The 14,398-nt window shown below is 35.7% G+C and overlaps 2 protein-coding genes across 5 annotated transcripts; both read right to left on the bottom strand.

Moving 5' to 3' along the window:
• Positions 1-5,846: 5,846 nt before the first annotated feature.
• On the bottom strand, positions 5,847-7,908 carry LOC129236947 (telomere zinc finger-associated protein-like). Of its 2 annotated transcripts, none has more exons than XM_054871266.1 (2): positions 7,450-7,908; positions 5,847-7,374 (listed from the first exon to the last, which is right to left on the bottom strand). In XM_054871266.1, exons 1-2 carry the CDS (start codon positions 7,748-7,750, stop codon positions 6,272-6,274), a joined length of 1,404 nt encoding a protein of 467 aa, XP_054727241.1. In that variant the 5' UTR covers positions 7,751-7,908; the 3' UTR covers positions 5,847-6,271. The 2 variants fall into 2 exon arrangements, with proteins under 2 accessions (XP_054727241.1, XP_054727240.1); XM_054871265.1 differs by having other exon boundaries at positions 5,848-7,374; positions 7,435-7,908.
• Positions 7,909-11,981: 4,073 nt separating this feature from the next.
• LOC129236948 (uncharacterized) lies at positions 11,982-12,960 on the bottom strand. Of its 3 annotated transcripts, none has more exons than XM_054871268.1 (3): positions 12,800-12,960; positions 12,342-12,722; positions 11,982-12,266 (listed from the first exon to the last, which is right to left on the bottom strand). In XM_054871268.1, exons 1-2 carry the CDS (start codon positions 12,958-12,960, stop codon positions 12,383-12,385), a joined length of 501 nt encoding a protein of 166 aa, XP_054727243.1. In that variant the 3' UTR covers positions 11,982-12,266; positions 12,342-12,382. The 3 variants fall into 3 exon arrangements, with proteins under 3 accessions (XP_054727243.1, XP_054727245.1, XP_054727242.1); XM_054871270.1 differs by having other exon boundaries at positions 11,982-12,281; XM_054871267.1 differs by having other exon boundaries at positions 11,982-12,722.
• Positions 12,961-14,398: the final 1,438 nt, after the last annotated feature.

Consider the following 14,398-nt stretch of genomic DNA (forward strand, 5'->3'; position numbering starts at 1 on the left):
AATACAAGATCGCGGTTGATCTCAATTGTCGTGACGTCAGTACAGTAAATAAACAAACAGAAGAAAGCGGAAGAATAAACAAAAGTGACTGGAAAACCTAGAATATAGAATAAATTTTGCACACATACAACTGCATGTGCACACATTTACACACAAAAGTTTATTTACCTTCTGTACTGACATCGGTCAATTTTTAAATTCGCATAAAAATAATGTAGCGATTTTCGGAAGGCGTTACCTTCAATATTCTCCACATCGTGTCAAAAGTTGTAAAACTGTCAAATATAATAATAAATATCACAGGGGAGAATAACGAGAGAGCAATAAGAAAACGCTGGAAAGCAAAACACCATTTTTCCTGCAAGTATAGAAACGTCAAATGATTTATTTGCAAAACTCTAAAATTCCCAACTACAAAATCATTAATTATATTCTAATCGAAAAGTTCAAAATCATAGATACCCATTTTAAGGTCCAGAAATTCCTGTGTTCCACACGTAAAGCTTATGAAAGCATTGAAAAATATTGTTGTATCTTCTAACTAAGCGCTACTCTCACGAAAATGCTCTCAGTTACAGGATTTGAAAAATAAAAATCTTGCTATCCTAGGAACGCATTTAATAATAGTCTGTTTTTAAACTTCGGACGAAAACCTGTGGAATTGTCAAACATGAATATTTTTCTATTGAGAGAGAGTAACGCGAGAGCAACTAAATTTGCATGGGATCGAAAAGTATTTTCTAGCAAAAACGTCAGTCCGTTTATTTACAAAATTTTATTTATTTATTGGTTTATGATTAAATTTGTATTGTAGTATTTTAAATTTTTTTTCCAGACTAACTAATGGTTTGCTTGTGGCTGATTTGGTTTAAAGATCAATTGACAATTGTTAAAATTGATTAATTTAGGAATATTCACTTACAATAGCAAATATTTCCTTATTTACTTTCATTTTTTTAATAAGTGTATTAGTTTATTTGGTTTTATCGCATTCTGTTTTTGTTGGCAAATTCAGCACAGCTGATCGTTTGACACTTTTCATGAAGTTGCCATGAAACTTGACTTATATCCTGTAACTTGTGAATACATAGAAAGAGTTGCTCCTATTCTCTCAAAAGTGTCCCCAGGAACAGATTTTTTGAGTAAAGGAAAGGCTTTCTATAAACCCTGCAAACCGGCCCCGTAAAGGAACAGACAATAAACGAGATGACAGCGGTTTGTTTACAAGCAATTCGGTGAATGCGAATTTTGAAAGTTCTATGTGCGTTCTGTTATTTTGCGAGTGAAGTTTTTATAATTTAAATTAATATTGAAATGAGGTGTGCTGTTGGAAATTGTAATAGTTTAAAAATCGCAAGCAACAAATCTTTAAGCTTTTTTAATTTTCCGACGGACGCGGCTTTGTTGCAAAAATGGATTCAGTTCTGCCGGAGGGATGGTGAATTCAACCCAACCACAAGCCGCATATGCATAAAGCATTTTTCAAGTGAAGATATCGAAAATGAGATGCAATTTAATTTGGGTAAAAATAGTTTATTAATGATTCTGCATTTAACGATAACTTTTCATTGAAACTATCTTAGGCTTCTCGAATTGCCGACGTCTAAAGAGAGGTACTGTACCAAAATATTATCCACCTGATCCTCAGTTACCTAAGCAAAGTCAAGAGCATGGTCATGAAAGTCGGACTGAAGATTTAATTCACCAATCTACATCAAAAGGTACTGAAAGTTATCCAAACTAAAGAGTTTATTTTAATCATCCAGCTTTGAATGTAAGTTACAGATGTGTCGCATGTGGAGGATTCTACCGAAAATATCGATAACTCAGCACCACCAAGCCCAGAGATTCTTTCTTACGACGGGATCTTACTAGAAGTGGAGTCAAAAATGTAAGCTATTTCCATATTGCTACATAAAGGTAACTGTTGTGTGATTTGAAATTACTTGCAGAGAGGCTTTAGAGCTCGAAAATTGTATGCTTAAAAAAGAGAATAAAAAGCGAAGCAGCGACCTTGAGACATTACGACGAAAATACAACTTACGCCAGGAGAATCATGCTAGGGAGATAAAATCTCTCCAAAAGCGCATTTCTTTAATGGAGGCAGAAATTGGTAACATGGAGGGGAAATTGCGTTCTATTTTTACAAAAGGGCAAGTCACGAGTCTAAAAGTTGGTACAAAAGTGACAAACTGGTCTGACATTGACATTGCTCAGTCAATTACTTTGTATGCTGCAAGTCCCAAGGCGTATAGATTGTTTTATAAGAAGAAATTCCCTCTACCTGGGATTCGCACCCTTAATAGATGGGTGAACAAATTTGATGCTTCAAAAGGTTTTATAAAACCTGTTTTTACATTACTAGCAGCCTCCACGCAAATGGATCCAATTCAAAAACTGTGTGTTCTGAGCTTCGGCGAAATGAAAATAAGGCGGTCATACCGTTATGACATTTCGTCGGACTCACCAGTGGCATCTGAAAATCATGTCCAAGTGGTAATGCTCAGAGGTAAAAAGTTAACACTAATATTATATAAATTATTATTTTTACATACTTATGTATGTATATATTTTTATTGTAATTTTTTCATTAGGTCTTATGTCTAGATGGAAGCAACCGGTATTTTATGATTTTGATTGTAAAATGAATAAAGATCTACTTGAGAGTATTTTGAAAAGCTGCCAAAATTGCGGCTATAATGTTGTTGCGATTGTAAGCGACCTTGATGCCACCCATCTATTTAATGATCTAAATGTCAACGAAGAAAAACCATGGCATGTTTTGATTGTTAAATTGTCTTTAGTTAATCCTTATTAATACATTTCGTGTTTGCAGGTTTGTTTTCAATGGACGAAAAATTTTCGTTTTTGTAGATGTTCCCCAACTACTCAAATTATTAAGATACCATTTCCTAGACGAAGGGTTCTTAATCAATGGGAAACCTGTGCAAAAGGAAATAATATCAGAGTTGTTGTCATCTACATCTACGGACGTGACAATAGCGCACAAAATTTCTGCAAGCCACTTAAACGTTTCGGAACCTCTTCGCCAGAAGGTGAAAACAGCTGCCGAATTATTTTCCCATACGGTGGCGCAAGCTATAACAAGGGCTGCTAGTTTGGGACACCTACTGCAACATAACTGGAAGGAATGCTTTCAATTATTTAAAATAGTATACAACATTGACCTATACGAGTATAATTATAATATATTACCTAAGTTCCAATCTTTTCAGACAAATGATTGGTTTGACGTGCTGAACGTCAGGGTACCACGTGCTGATGAAAGAAAAATATGTTACGCTTATGGGCTTGCCCTCGAGGAGCAGGATCAAATAATCAACCAGATGACGGCTATGATTAAACGCATTCGAGTGATTGGTAAACAGAATTTGCTACCGTTCCAAAAAGGTAATCCAAGTATTATATTTTAATATACCTGTATAAATATGTCATATAGTAATGGCGGGATCCGAACGTTTACTTTCAGGAATAATACAGACAAATACTGCTTTGCAAATGTTGTTCGCGGATGTTAAAAACCGTTTCGATGTGAAATATCTGCTTACATATCGATTTAACAAAGATATACTTCATAACTTTTTTGGTGTCATCCGATCTAAAGATGGGTGGAACGACCACCCAGATCAGCAAGAATTTAAATACCGCCTAAAGATGTATTTACTTGGCCGCAATGACGGTGTATTATCTGACTATGCAAATGTGGAAATGGATGATAAACCTGATTTGGAAATCTCACAACCGCCACTTACAGGTATTTTTTTTTTTTGTATATAAGTAACGAAGGATAAAAACTATAATTTATGTATAATCTATGAATGTCAATATTTATAAAATGCATGTAAATATTTTCACAGGAATTATATTAAAAGGGTTTCAAGTTGCTTCAGAGCCCTTGCCGGTTGTAAAGGAAGAATTTTGCGATCTGGAACAAGATGGCTTGGAGAATTTAGCTGGTTTTATAAGCCACCAACTGCGAGATGACATTCCTAGCACATCTGTCAGAAGTGGGGAAGATCCGTCGTACTCCTGGGCAAATCACTTAGGTGAGTGCGTTTCTCTTATTAACTCACCTATGACGTAGTAGTCAGTCGTGGCATTATTACTAGCCACGATTTGTTCATCTTTAGTAGTTTTATTTTTATCATTCTCCAGCTAAAACTTGAATTTCGGATTTGATAAATACTGACGTTTGAAATTATACTGGCGAAATGTCAACTGGAAACTTGTATTTTCGTCCATACTGTGGGTATTTTTGGAGCACTTTCGCCATTTCCGCCGTGCAGTTGCATTAAAATCAGCCGTAATGCCGGGCTGCAATGCGAGGGAGCAACGTTTGCATAGTTGCCGCTCAACGTCTGGATGACTATAGGATAAATATTTAAGATGTACATATACATATATCGAAAAACTAGTTTCAAGTTTTTGTTTATTTAGCATTACATTCTAAGCACTGCCTGTTTGTAAATGTTCCGACACGACACACGACTGAAACATTATTTTACTTGGAATGCTTGTTGTGTTTTGCTCTTTATAATTAGTTGACAATTTATTATTATTTATTTATTTAACACAAACAAATCTATGTAAAAAATAAACCAACTTCAAATTTAATTGTGGCTTCTTCTTTTCATTCATCATTACCATTCAGAGTAATAGGATGGGCTAGTGCAAGGTGGATTTATTACATGTGACAGAATTCATCCAGCTGAATTTTTCGCCATAGATTGGCTTACGTCAAAAGGATATGCCTTGTTTGTATGTATTGGTATGTTTACATTCGTATTGCATTGTATTTTGACTTGATGCTTGTACCAAAGGCAACAACAAATACATGTGGGGTTTTACTTATATGTGGTTGCTGTCACCTGTAATAAATTCGCCTTGGGCTAGTGCGAGTTGCAACCACTATTTCTGAGTTGCACGATGTTTTTAAAGTATCACGATGGGAGAGTCTGACAACTTTGGCAAAAGCTCGCGTTCGGTATCATACATAGATATTTCGTTAACATGATTCCTTTGCCAGTGCGATGTAGTGACCGACCCTCATCGTCTAACTCATCTAATGGTAGGTCCATGAAAGGTGCTGTTTCAACAGGTTGGGTCCAGAGGGGGATGAAGTTAAAAGTGGTGGGGTTTGGCCTCTATCAACGGCATTCGGGGGTCGGGAGTTTAGGAAGGTTGTAAGAGTCTCACGACGAATGGCATTTAACGTCAGTCTATATACTGTCCGGTCCGGTAGTTGTAGTTGTGTTTTATACAGGATTCTCCTGATTGTAGTTGAAGAGCTGCCCCTTGACATGCCTGGGTGGTGGCTCAGGCTTTAGCAAAGGTCAGCAGGGGTGATTCATGCGGTAGCACCGAAGTAGAAATTAACTGAGAGGATGGAAGCCATGTCGTGAAAGTGTTGAAGGAAGGACATCAGAAGGCATCCCGTGGCTATCTTGATTGTAGTATTTTGACAAGTCCGCAGCGTATTACTGGTGTCAGGTACCCAGACGGGTGCAGCATAGCTCAGAACCGTCTGGCTAATCGCTTTAAATGTCGCCATCAACATTTCCATGTCTTTGATCCAAGAGCTACTGGCTGGCATTGTGAGATCCCTATTACTGTTTTAGACCTTAGTGACAATTGGGAGTGCATGCGCTGAAAAGAAGAACAAACTATGGGAGGTGGGAAAATTAAGTTAAAACGCGAAATAATAACACTTGGTTCGAGTAAAAAGATCTTAGCACTCTAAACTTGTTATAATATTGATTTTATTATATATTGCATTAAGAACAATCTTTACGAGGTTCCTCGAAGAAATAGTAGAAGGGGACATATTTGGCTGTCGACCCAGTTGTTGAAAGGCCTTTTACAGCGGACAATCTATTAAAGGTGGTATCGGTAAATAACCTGTTTTTTTTTTCTTTCGTCGTGTCCATGTGGCTGTCAGACCAGAGTGAAACCAGGCGAATTCATTATTTGTTTTCTACATTGTTTATACTTTTCTTTGACAATCAAATGCACAAAATATTGTTGTTGGTCTAGTGCCACCACCTTTAAGTAATGTGCCTTGATCTAAACAGTTTTTATCTACTATTGTGAACCATGCAGAAGATGTTTATCTTTTTCAGTAATAATGATTTCCAACTTCGGCATATCAGTTTTTTTTAATTACTTTGTAAAAAAAATAATATAAATATACATAATAAATAATCTAGTTAAAGAACTAATTCTAATTAAACTATTAAATAAAATTACACAATTAATCTTTCGCGTTGTTCCGACGTTGTTTTGCCACAGTATTAACACTCCCATCCGTATTTGTATGAAAGACCTTCAAATGCTTCAGCAAGATACGTTCCGAATAAAATTGTTCTGAACAAATGCGGCAAGTGTATGCCCGATGAGGTGCATGACGTAATTGTTCAGCCCACAAGAGATGAAAATTCCTACATCCATCTAGTACCCGATCACAAAGAACGCAGTATGGTTGTAGACGTCGTTTTTTGCAGGCCCTATTTGTACTAGAGGATGAACCAAAATTGGTTATTATCAATGCCATATACGGCGCCTTATAGAAGTCATGATTTTCATTTATATGTAAACGCCAGTCGTCCGGATTATCAAATTTAACCCCACAAATCGGACAATTGAATTCAATGTGCGGCAAGAATTTCGCCCCTTTATCGCAGAATTTAGCATTCATGGCGAACTTAGCATTGTTTGGGCGCAAATTACCTGGCAATAATGCCTCTTCGTATGTTTCTACATTTTTACAATGCAGCAACAGTAAATGCATCTTAATTTCGTTGCGGTAGTTGAAATGCAAATTACAGATTGCGCATCGGAAAGCTCTACTACGTAGATGAGTTAAATAGTGCTTTCGCTGACACTGTTCCAAGTTATCGCCAGCCAAAGTGGTAGCACATATTTCACAAGTTGTAATAAGGTGCGTTTTTTTCTCGATGGATTCGTCAATATCCACAGTTTTAAACTTAAGTTTGTCCTCGGCAAAGAGCGCATGTTTGTCGGTAACATGCTGCAGCCATGAATCGTGTTGTCGAAACGTTAACTGACATTCAGGACACATATAAAGCAGGAATTTTTCATAATCGATTCCCTCACTCAATGAAAACCGTTTAGGGCGTACAATTTTCCCATTAATTTTCGCCTTAAGCATATGTACTTCCATATGTCGTTTGATGTGACGAGCCATTTCCGGCCCTGAACACTCCAAATGATCGCATAAACTGCACTTATAATATGCATTGAAAGTCATATGAGAAAAGCAGTGGAGTAAAATTTTTCGATATTCAATATACTTGAACTCAGCTGAACACTTTTTGCATCGATACATTTTTTCATCTGAAAAATAAAATGATTAAAAATTAAACACAAGAAAATTCAAAGTTATTTCAAATCTACCTTCATCCAATGTACCTGGCAACATTTTCAAATTGTTAAAAAAATGTACATTATCCAAGTGCTGCTGCCAAAGGGCAGGTGAATTAAATGTTTCACCGCAGCGCGGACATAAGAGGTGCATAAAGAACACGGGATTTACATTTTCAATTGCCTTCGCAATGGCGATTTCTAATATAGTCAAATCATCTTCCACGCCTTCTATTTCCTCCAAAGAATCCTCTTCATCCAGCCGATTGATATCTTCTATAGTCACTTCCATAGAATCTGTGGGCATTTGCGCCGCTGAAAATGGATCTTCATTCTCTATCGGATCCATTTTTATTTAAACGTAAATTTATTAATTGTATTTCCCGGCTTATTAACTTTATTATTTATGTGCTATATTACTATACAGTAGCATCCGCTCCCAAACATTTGGGTATTTATTCATGCTGTTATTCGCCTGTTTCCCATTTCAATTAGCAATTTCGTATTTGTTTATATCAAATGTCAAATAAAGAAAAATTAACCTCTTCTGTTTCTACTATGGCATTCACAATAAAGCCTTCAGCATTTTCACAGACCCTGATTTCATTATAGTTTATTAGTTTAATTTTTACTAAAATTTAAAAGCTTTTTATAAAACATGTACGTATATTTGTAAAGAAGCAACATTTTTCAAGTAAGGACGCCGGTTTGTCAAGAGGAAGCAAGAAAGCTGTTACTTACCTTATCTTCTACAATTGAATCATGTCATCACAGATAATATCTTATCCGCCATAATTTTTGTTTTTGTTTGGTTGCTGTTGAAAGTTGAAATAAAATTGTAAAAATCAACTAAGTGCTTTAAATTAATAAAATATATGCGGCCCCTTTGAAAAATATCTTTCATGCTCGATTTGTAGAATTGGAGTAATTTAAGTGCAAAGTTAACTCAAAACAAAAAAAAATTTAGCTTCTGGAAGCAGCGTTTGCTAAATTGAATGCACACGAAATACACGACGGTACATCTATTACGAAAAAGCTATTTTCACGTTTGAAGAAAGATAGGCTCTTATTGAACTGGCGCAAATATATGATGAAAATTAGTTTTTTTTCGCAAGTAAGCTACTTTCTGTTTTTAAATAGTCATTTAATTATAATAGTTTCAAACAAATACAACTTGTGTAAATTGAATTGATATATTATTGGTCATTGACTCCTAACGAGATATTTGATGTAACATAACTCTCCAGATAATCCCGACTGGGCAACTTGCTCTGATTTGGAATATAAAATGACGGAATACAGAGTTTCCACTATAAATAAGTCGTTTAATTATCTCTTCGGATCTCTTCGGTATAGGTTTGACTAAACAAATTTATTCGAATAAAATACAAACAAAATTTAAATTATTATACACTAGAAACAATATTAAATCGTATTTTATGTAAACTAAAAAAGGATTAAGAAACCGACTAGTACCACTTTAGTATTGAAAGATCTTTCAGTTTTAGCACTGATAATAACCACTTTACTTAAACCCCTCATTCACGTACTATTTCTATTAGTTTCTACTATCATTTTCGAACAGGGCGATTACATTCTGCTCTTTCTTCCTACTTCCAAAATGCAACATAAGATTATGGGGCGTCACATTTTAGTTTTCACTGAATACAGAATCTATTACAGGTTTGCTCTTTAACTATGGAGAAAAAGAAAATTGTGAGGGGAACTTCGGCAGCAACGTCACAAGGGTAATCTGCACAATCCTTTCACATGTATTCACACATTCGTCCAATCACTTGCATCGAAGTGACATTGTGTTGATTTTTTTCGTATATCACCAACACAATCTTAGTTTCTTTGTGAACACATCCCAAGTGACTTCAGCCCATCAGCTGTTTTTGTGAAATTCACTCAGCGCCAAATGACGGTCTGTTAAAGAGCACACCTCTAAATATATTTTCACCATGGCCAATGCTCTTGCCAAGGTAGCGGTTTGTTTACGGATACGGTGAATACAAATGTGCGAAAGTGCATTATTTCATTGTGCGTTATTTTAGTTGAGTTTTTGTTTAATTAAAATTAATATTTTTATCTAAATGAAGTGCGTTGTTCTAAATTGTGATAGCTGTAAAACCGCAAGCAACAAATCTTTAAGCTTTTTCGGTTTCCCATCGGACGCGGCTTTGTTGGAGAAATGGATTCAGTTCTGCCAGAGAGAAGATGGATTCAATCCGAAAACAGGCCGCATATGCATAAAGCATTTTTCAATTGAAGACATCGAAAATGAAATGGAATTTAATTTGGGTAACACTGGTTTATTAATGAATCCTGCATTTAATAACGTGTTACTGAAAATATCTTAGGCTTTTCGAATAAGCGATTTTTAAAGAGGGGTGCTGTACCAAAATATTATCCACCTGATCCGCAGGTACCTAAGAAATCTCTAGAGCATGGTCATGAAAGTCTGGGTGAAGAGTTACGTCATCAACCTCCATCAAAAGGTATTGAAAGTTATCCTAACTAAAAGAGTTTATTTTAATCATCCAGCTTTGAATGTAAATTATAGATGTGTCACTTGTGGAGGATTCTACCGAAAATATTGATGGTTCGGCACCACCAAGCCCGGAGATTTTTTCTTCCGAGAGAATCTTACTAGAAGTGGAATCAAAAATGTAAGCTATTTCCGTATTACTACGTAAAGGCAATGGTTGTGTGATTTGAAATTACTTGCAGAGAGGCTTTGGAGCTCGAAAATTGTATGCTTAAAAAAGAGAATAAAAAGCAAAGTAGCGACCTTGAGACATTACGACGAAAATACAACTTACGCCAGGAGAATCATGCTAGGGAGATAAAATCTCTCCAAAAGCGCATTTCTTTAATGGAGGCAGAAATTGGTAACATGGAGGGGAAATTGCGTTCTATTTTTACAAAAGGGCAGGTCATGAGTCTAAAAGTTGGTACAAAAGTGACAAACTGGTCTGAGATGGACATTGCTCAGTCAATTACTTTGTATGCTGCAAGTCCGAAGGCGTATAGATTGTTTTATAAGAAGAAATTCCCTCTACCTGGGATTCGCACCCTTAATAGATGGGCGAACAAATTTGATGCTTCAAAAGGTTTTATAAAACCTGTTTTTACATTACTAGCAGCCTCCACGCAAATGGATCCAATTCAAAAACTGTGTGTTCTGAGCTTCGGCGAAATGAAAATAAGGCGGTCATACCGTTATGACATTTCGTCGGACTCACCAGTGGCATCTGAAAATCATGTCCAAGTGGTAATGCTCAGAGGTAAAAAGTTAACACTAATATTATATAAATTATTATTTTTGTATATATTTTTTATTGTAATTTTTTCATTAGGTCTTATGTCTAGATGGAAGCAACCGGTATTTTATGATTTTGATTGTAAAATGAATAAAGATCTACTTGAGAGTATTTTGAAAAGCTGCCAAAATTGCGGCTATAATGTTGTTGCGATTGTAAGCGACCTTGATGCCACCCATCTATTTAATGATCTAAATGTCAACGAAGAAAAACCATGGCATGTTTTGATTGTTAAATTGTCTTTAGTTAATCCTTATTAATACATTTCGTGTTTGCAGGTTTGTTTTCAATGGACGAAAAATTTTCGTATTTGTAGATGTTCCCCAACTACTCAAATTATTAAGATACCATTTCCTAGACGAAGGGTTCTTAATCAATGGGAAACCTTTGCAAAAGGAAATAATATCAGAGTTGTTGTCATCTACATCTACGGACGTGACAATAGCGCACAAAATTTCTGCAAGCCACTTAAACGTTTCGGAACCTCTTCGCCAGAAGGTGAAAACAGCTGCCGAATTATTTTCCCATACGGTGGCGCAAGCTATAACAAGGGCTGCTAGTTTGGGACACCTACTGCAACATAACTGGAAGGAATGCTTTCAATTATTTAAAATAGTATACAACATTGACCTATACGAGTATAATTATAATATATTACCTAAGTTCCAATCTTTTCAGACAAATGATTGGTTTGACGTGCTGAACGTCAGGGTACCACGTGCTGATGAAAGAAAAATATGTTACGCTTATGGGCTTGCCCTCGAGGAGCAGGATCAAATAATCAACCAGATGACGGCTATGATTAAACGCATTCGAGTGATTGGTAAACAGAATTTGCTACCGTTCCAAAAAGGTAATCCAAGTATTATATTTTAATATACTCGTATAAATATGTCGTATAATAATGGCGGGATCCGAACGTTTACTTTCAGGAATAATACAGACAAATAATGCTTTGCAAATGTTGTTCGCGGATGTTAAAAACCGTTTCGATGTGAAATATCTGCTTACATATCGATTTAACAAAGATATACTTCATAACTTTTTTGGTGTCATCCGATCTAAAGATGGGTGGAACGACCACCCAGATCAGCAAGAATTTAAATACCGCCTAAAGATGTATTTACTTGGCCGCAATGACGGTGTATTATCTGACTCTGCAAATGTGGAAATGGATGATAAACCTGATTTGGAAATCTCACAACCGCCACTTACAGGTATTTTTTTTTTTTTTTGTATATAAGTAACGAAGGATAAAAACTATAATTTATGTATAATCTATGAATGTCAATATTTATAAAATGCATGTAAATATTTTCACAGGAATTATATTAAAAGGGTTTCATGTTGCTTCAGAGCCCTTGCCGGTTGTAAAGGAAGAATTTTGCGATCTGGAACAAGATGACTTGGAGAATTTAGCTGGTTTTATAAGCCACCAACTGCGAGATGACATTCCTAGCACATCTGTCAGAAGTGGGGAAGATCCGTCGTACTCCTGGGCAAATGACTTAAGTGAGTGCCCCTCTCTCATCAACTCACCTATGACGTAGTAGTCTTAAGTTAGTTTTAGAATTTAACTTGGGTTAGCCAAATCTTGTATTTCATAATTCTTACTAAATATGTTATTTTACATTTTCCCACGTCCATTCGTTTACTTATTTGATATCGTGTTGTTTCTGCGTTGTGATACTTTGTTCTTCACAATTGTTAGCCACGATTTGTTCATCTTTAGTAGTTTCATTTCTTAGAGTAATGGATTCCACCACCGACTCCTCATTCTCCAGCCAAAACTTGAATTGCGGATTTAATAAATACTGGCGTTTAAAACTACACTGGCGACATGTCAATTGAAAACTTGTATTTTCGTCCATACTGTGGGTATTTTTGGAGCACTTTCGCCGTTTCCGCCGTGCAGTTGCATTAAAATCAGCCGTAATGCCCGGCTGCAATGCGAGGGAGCAACGTTTGCATAGTTGTCGCTTAACGTCCGGATGACTATAGTATAAATGCAGATTTAAGATGTACATATATATTAAGAAATTAGTTTAAGTTTTGTATTTATTTAACATTACATTCTAAGCACTGCCTTTTTGCCAATGTTCCGACACAGTTCGCCATAGTAAGAAGCCAAAGTGTTGTTGCTGCCAGCCATTAGCATGGATGCTTGATAGAGAAAATTCATACGACTGAAGCATTCTTTTCCTTGGAAGGCTTGTTGTGTTTTGCTCGTCATAATTATTTAACAATTTAGGAATTACACCGTATTTATTTATTTACCACAAACAAATATATGTAAAAAATAAAACTACTTCAAATCTGATTGAGTTTTCATTCATCTCAAATTAGCATTCAGATAATAGGGTGGGTTGCTGCGAGTTGCAATTACAATTGATGTACTGCACGATTTTTTGAAAGTATCACTTGCGATTGAGGCGAATATATTACAGGTGGTGTTAGTAAATCAGCTGAGTTGTTTTGTTTTTTTTTTCTTTCGCCGTGCCCACGTGTGTGTCAGCTCTGAATGAAACAAGGCGTATTCATTATTTGTTGCCTATGCGTATTAAAGCTCTTAGCAAGATCTTTATAATATGGATTTTATTATTGTATTAAAAACAATCGTTAACGTAACCATGCATTACCATGAACAGTATGTAAAGAAATCTAGGGTTGCTCAAAGAAATGGTTGATGTCTCAAATTTGTCCATTAAATCCGATGAATGGCCGTTTACAGCAGACGATTATTGCCTTCAATTAAAAGTCTGATGTAAGCACATAACGATTGGTTTATTCCCAGATGACCTGATCAAAACTGTTTCTATCTAATATTGTGAATCATGCAGAAGATGTTTATCTTTTCCAGAAGTACACTAGTTGAAAAAGACACTTGCTGACCACACACAGAGTACAATTCCCATTGATTTGTTGCAGTTGCAATGTCGAAGTGCGAGTACAAATTCCAGGTAATTGAAAATTTTCATTTACTTGGGACTTGTTGCTAGTTTGTGGCGCAGTTTGTGAATTTTCTCTTTTTTTGACGTGATAACGTCTTATAATTCGATTTAACAGGCTGCACGCACGAAAAAATGTGTCGTTACCTTGCTCATATTAGTGTTACCTTGCTCATATGTAGTTACCTTGCTCATTAGTGTTACCTTGCTCATATGTAGTTACCTTGCTCATTAGTGTTACCTTGCTATTTAGTGTTACCTTGCTCATTAGTGTTACCTTGCTCATATTAGTGTTACCTTGCTCATATGTAGTTACCTTGCTCATTGCATTGAATGAACTGCAAGCGAAAGCGCGGAAGGAACGACAAAGCAAACGAACGGCAACGTTCGACATCTTGCTCTCTCCTACTTAAGTGAGCGTATATATGTATGTATGTATATGCGCAAATGTACATATATAAATTCACGTATTTGTATTGGCATATGCCTTCTTATTGATTATTATTAATTTGATTTACTTGAAGAATTTAAAATAAAACCAAGTTTGTTAATAATACCTGTTGTTTTAATGTTATTATTATTATTTTTTTATTATATATGAAGGAAAAAATGTATGGTAATATTTACCATATCTATACTAATATTATAAAGAGGAAAACTTTGTTTGGTTGTAATGAATAGGCTCAAAAACTACTGGACCGATTTTAAAAATTCTTTCACCAT

The sequence above is a fragment of the Anastrepha obliqua genome, chromosome 2 (assembly GCF_027943255.1).
Source record: "Anastrepha obliqua isolate idAnaObli1 chromosome 2, idAnaObli1_1.0, whole genome shotgun sequence".
NCBI classification, from domain to species: Eukaryota; Metazoa; Arthropoda; class Insecta; order Diptera; family Tephritidae; genus Anastrepha; species Anastrepha obliqua.

Bases quoted from the DNA above. Each gene is read 5' to 3' on its own strand.
- LOC129236947 (XM_054871265.1), bottom strand. From the start codon at position 7,750: ATGGATCCGATAGAGAATGAAGATCCATTTTCAGCGGCGCAAATGCCC. The intron at 7,375-7,434 runs GTAGATTTGAAA...TTTATTTTTCAG, and splicing joins GCCAGGTACATTGGATGAAG to ATGAAAAAATGTATCGATGC.
- LOC129236948 (XM_054871268.1), bottom strand. From the start codon at position 12,960: ATGACGAGCAAAACACAACAAGCCTTCCAAGGAAAAGAATGCTTCAGT. The intron at 12,723-12,799 runs GTAATGTTAAAT...TTTATACTATAG, and splicing joins AAAAAGGCAGTGCTTAGAAT to TCATCCGGACGTTAAGCGAC.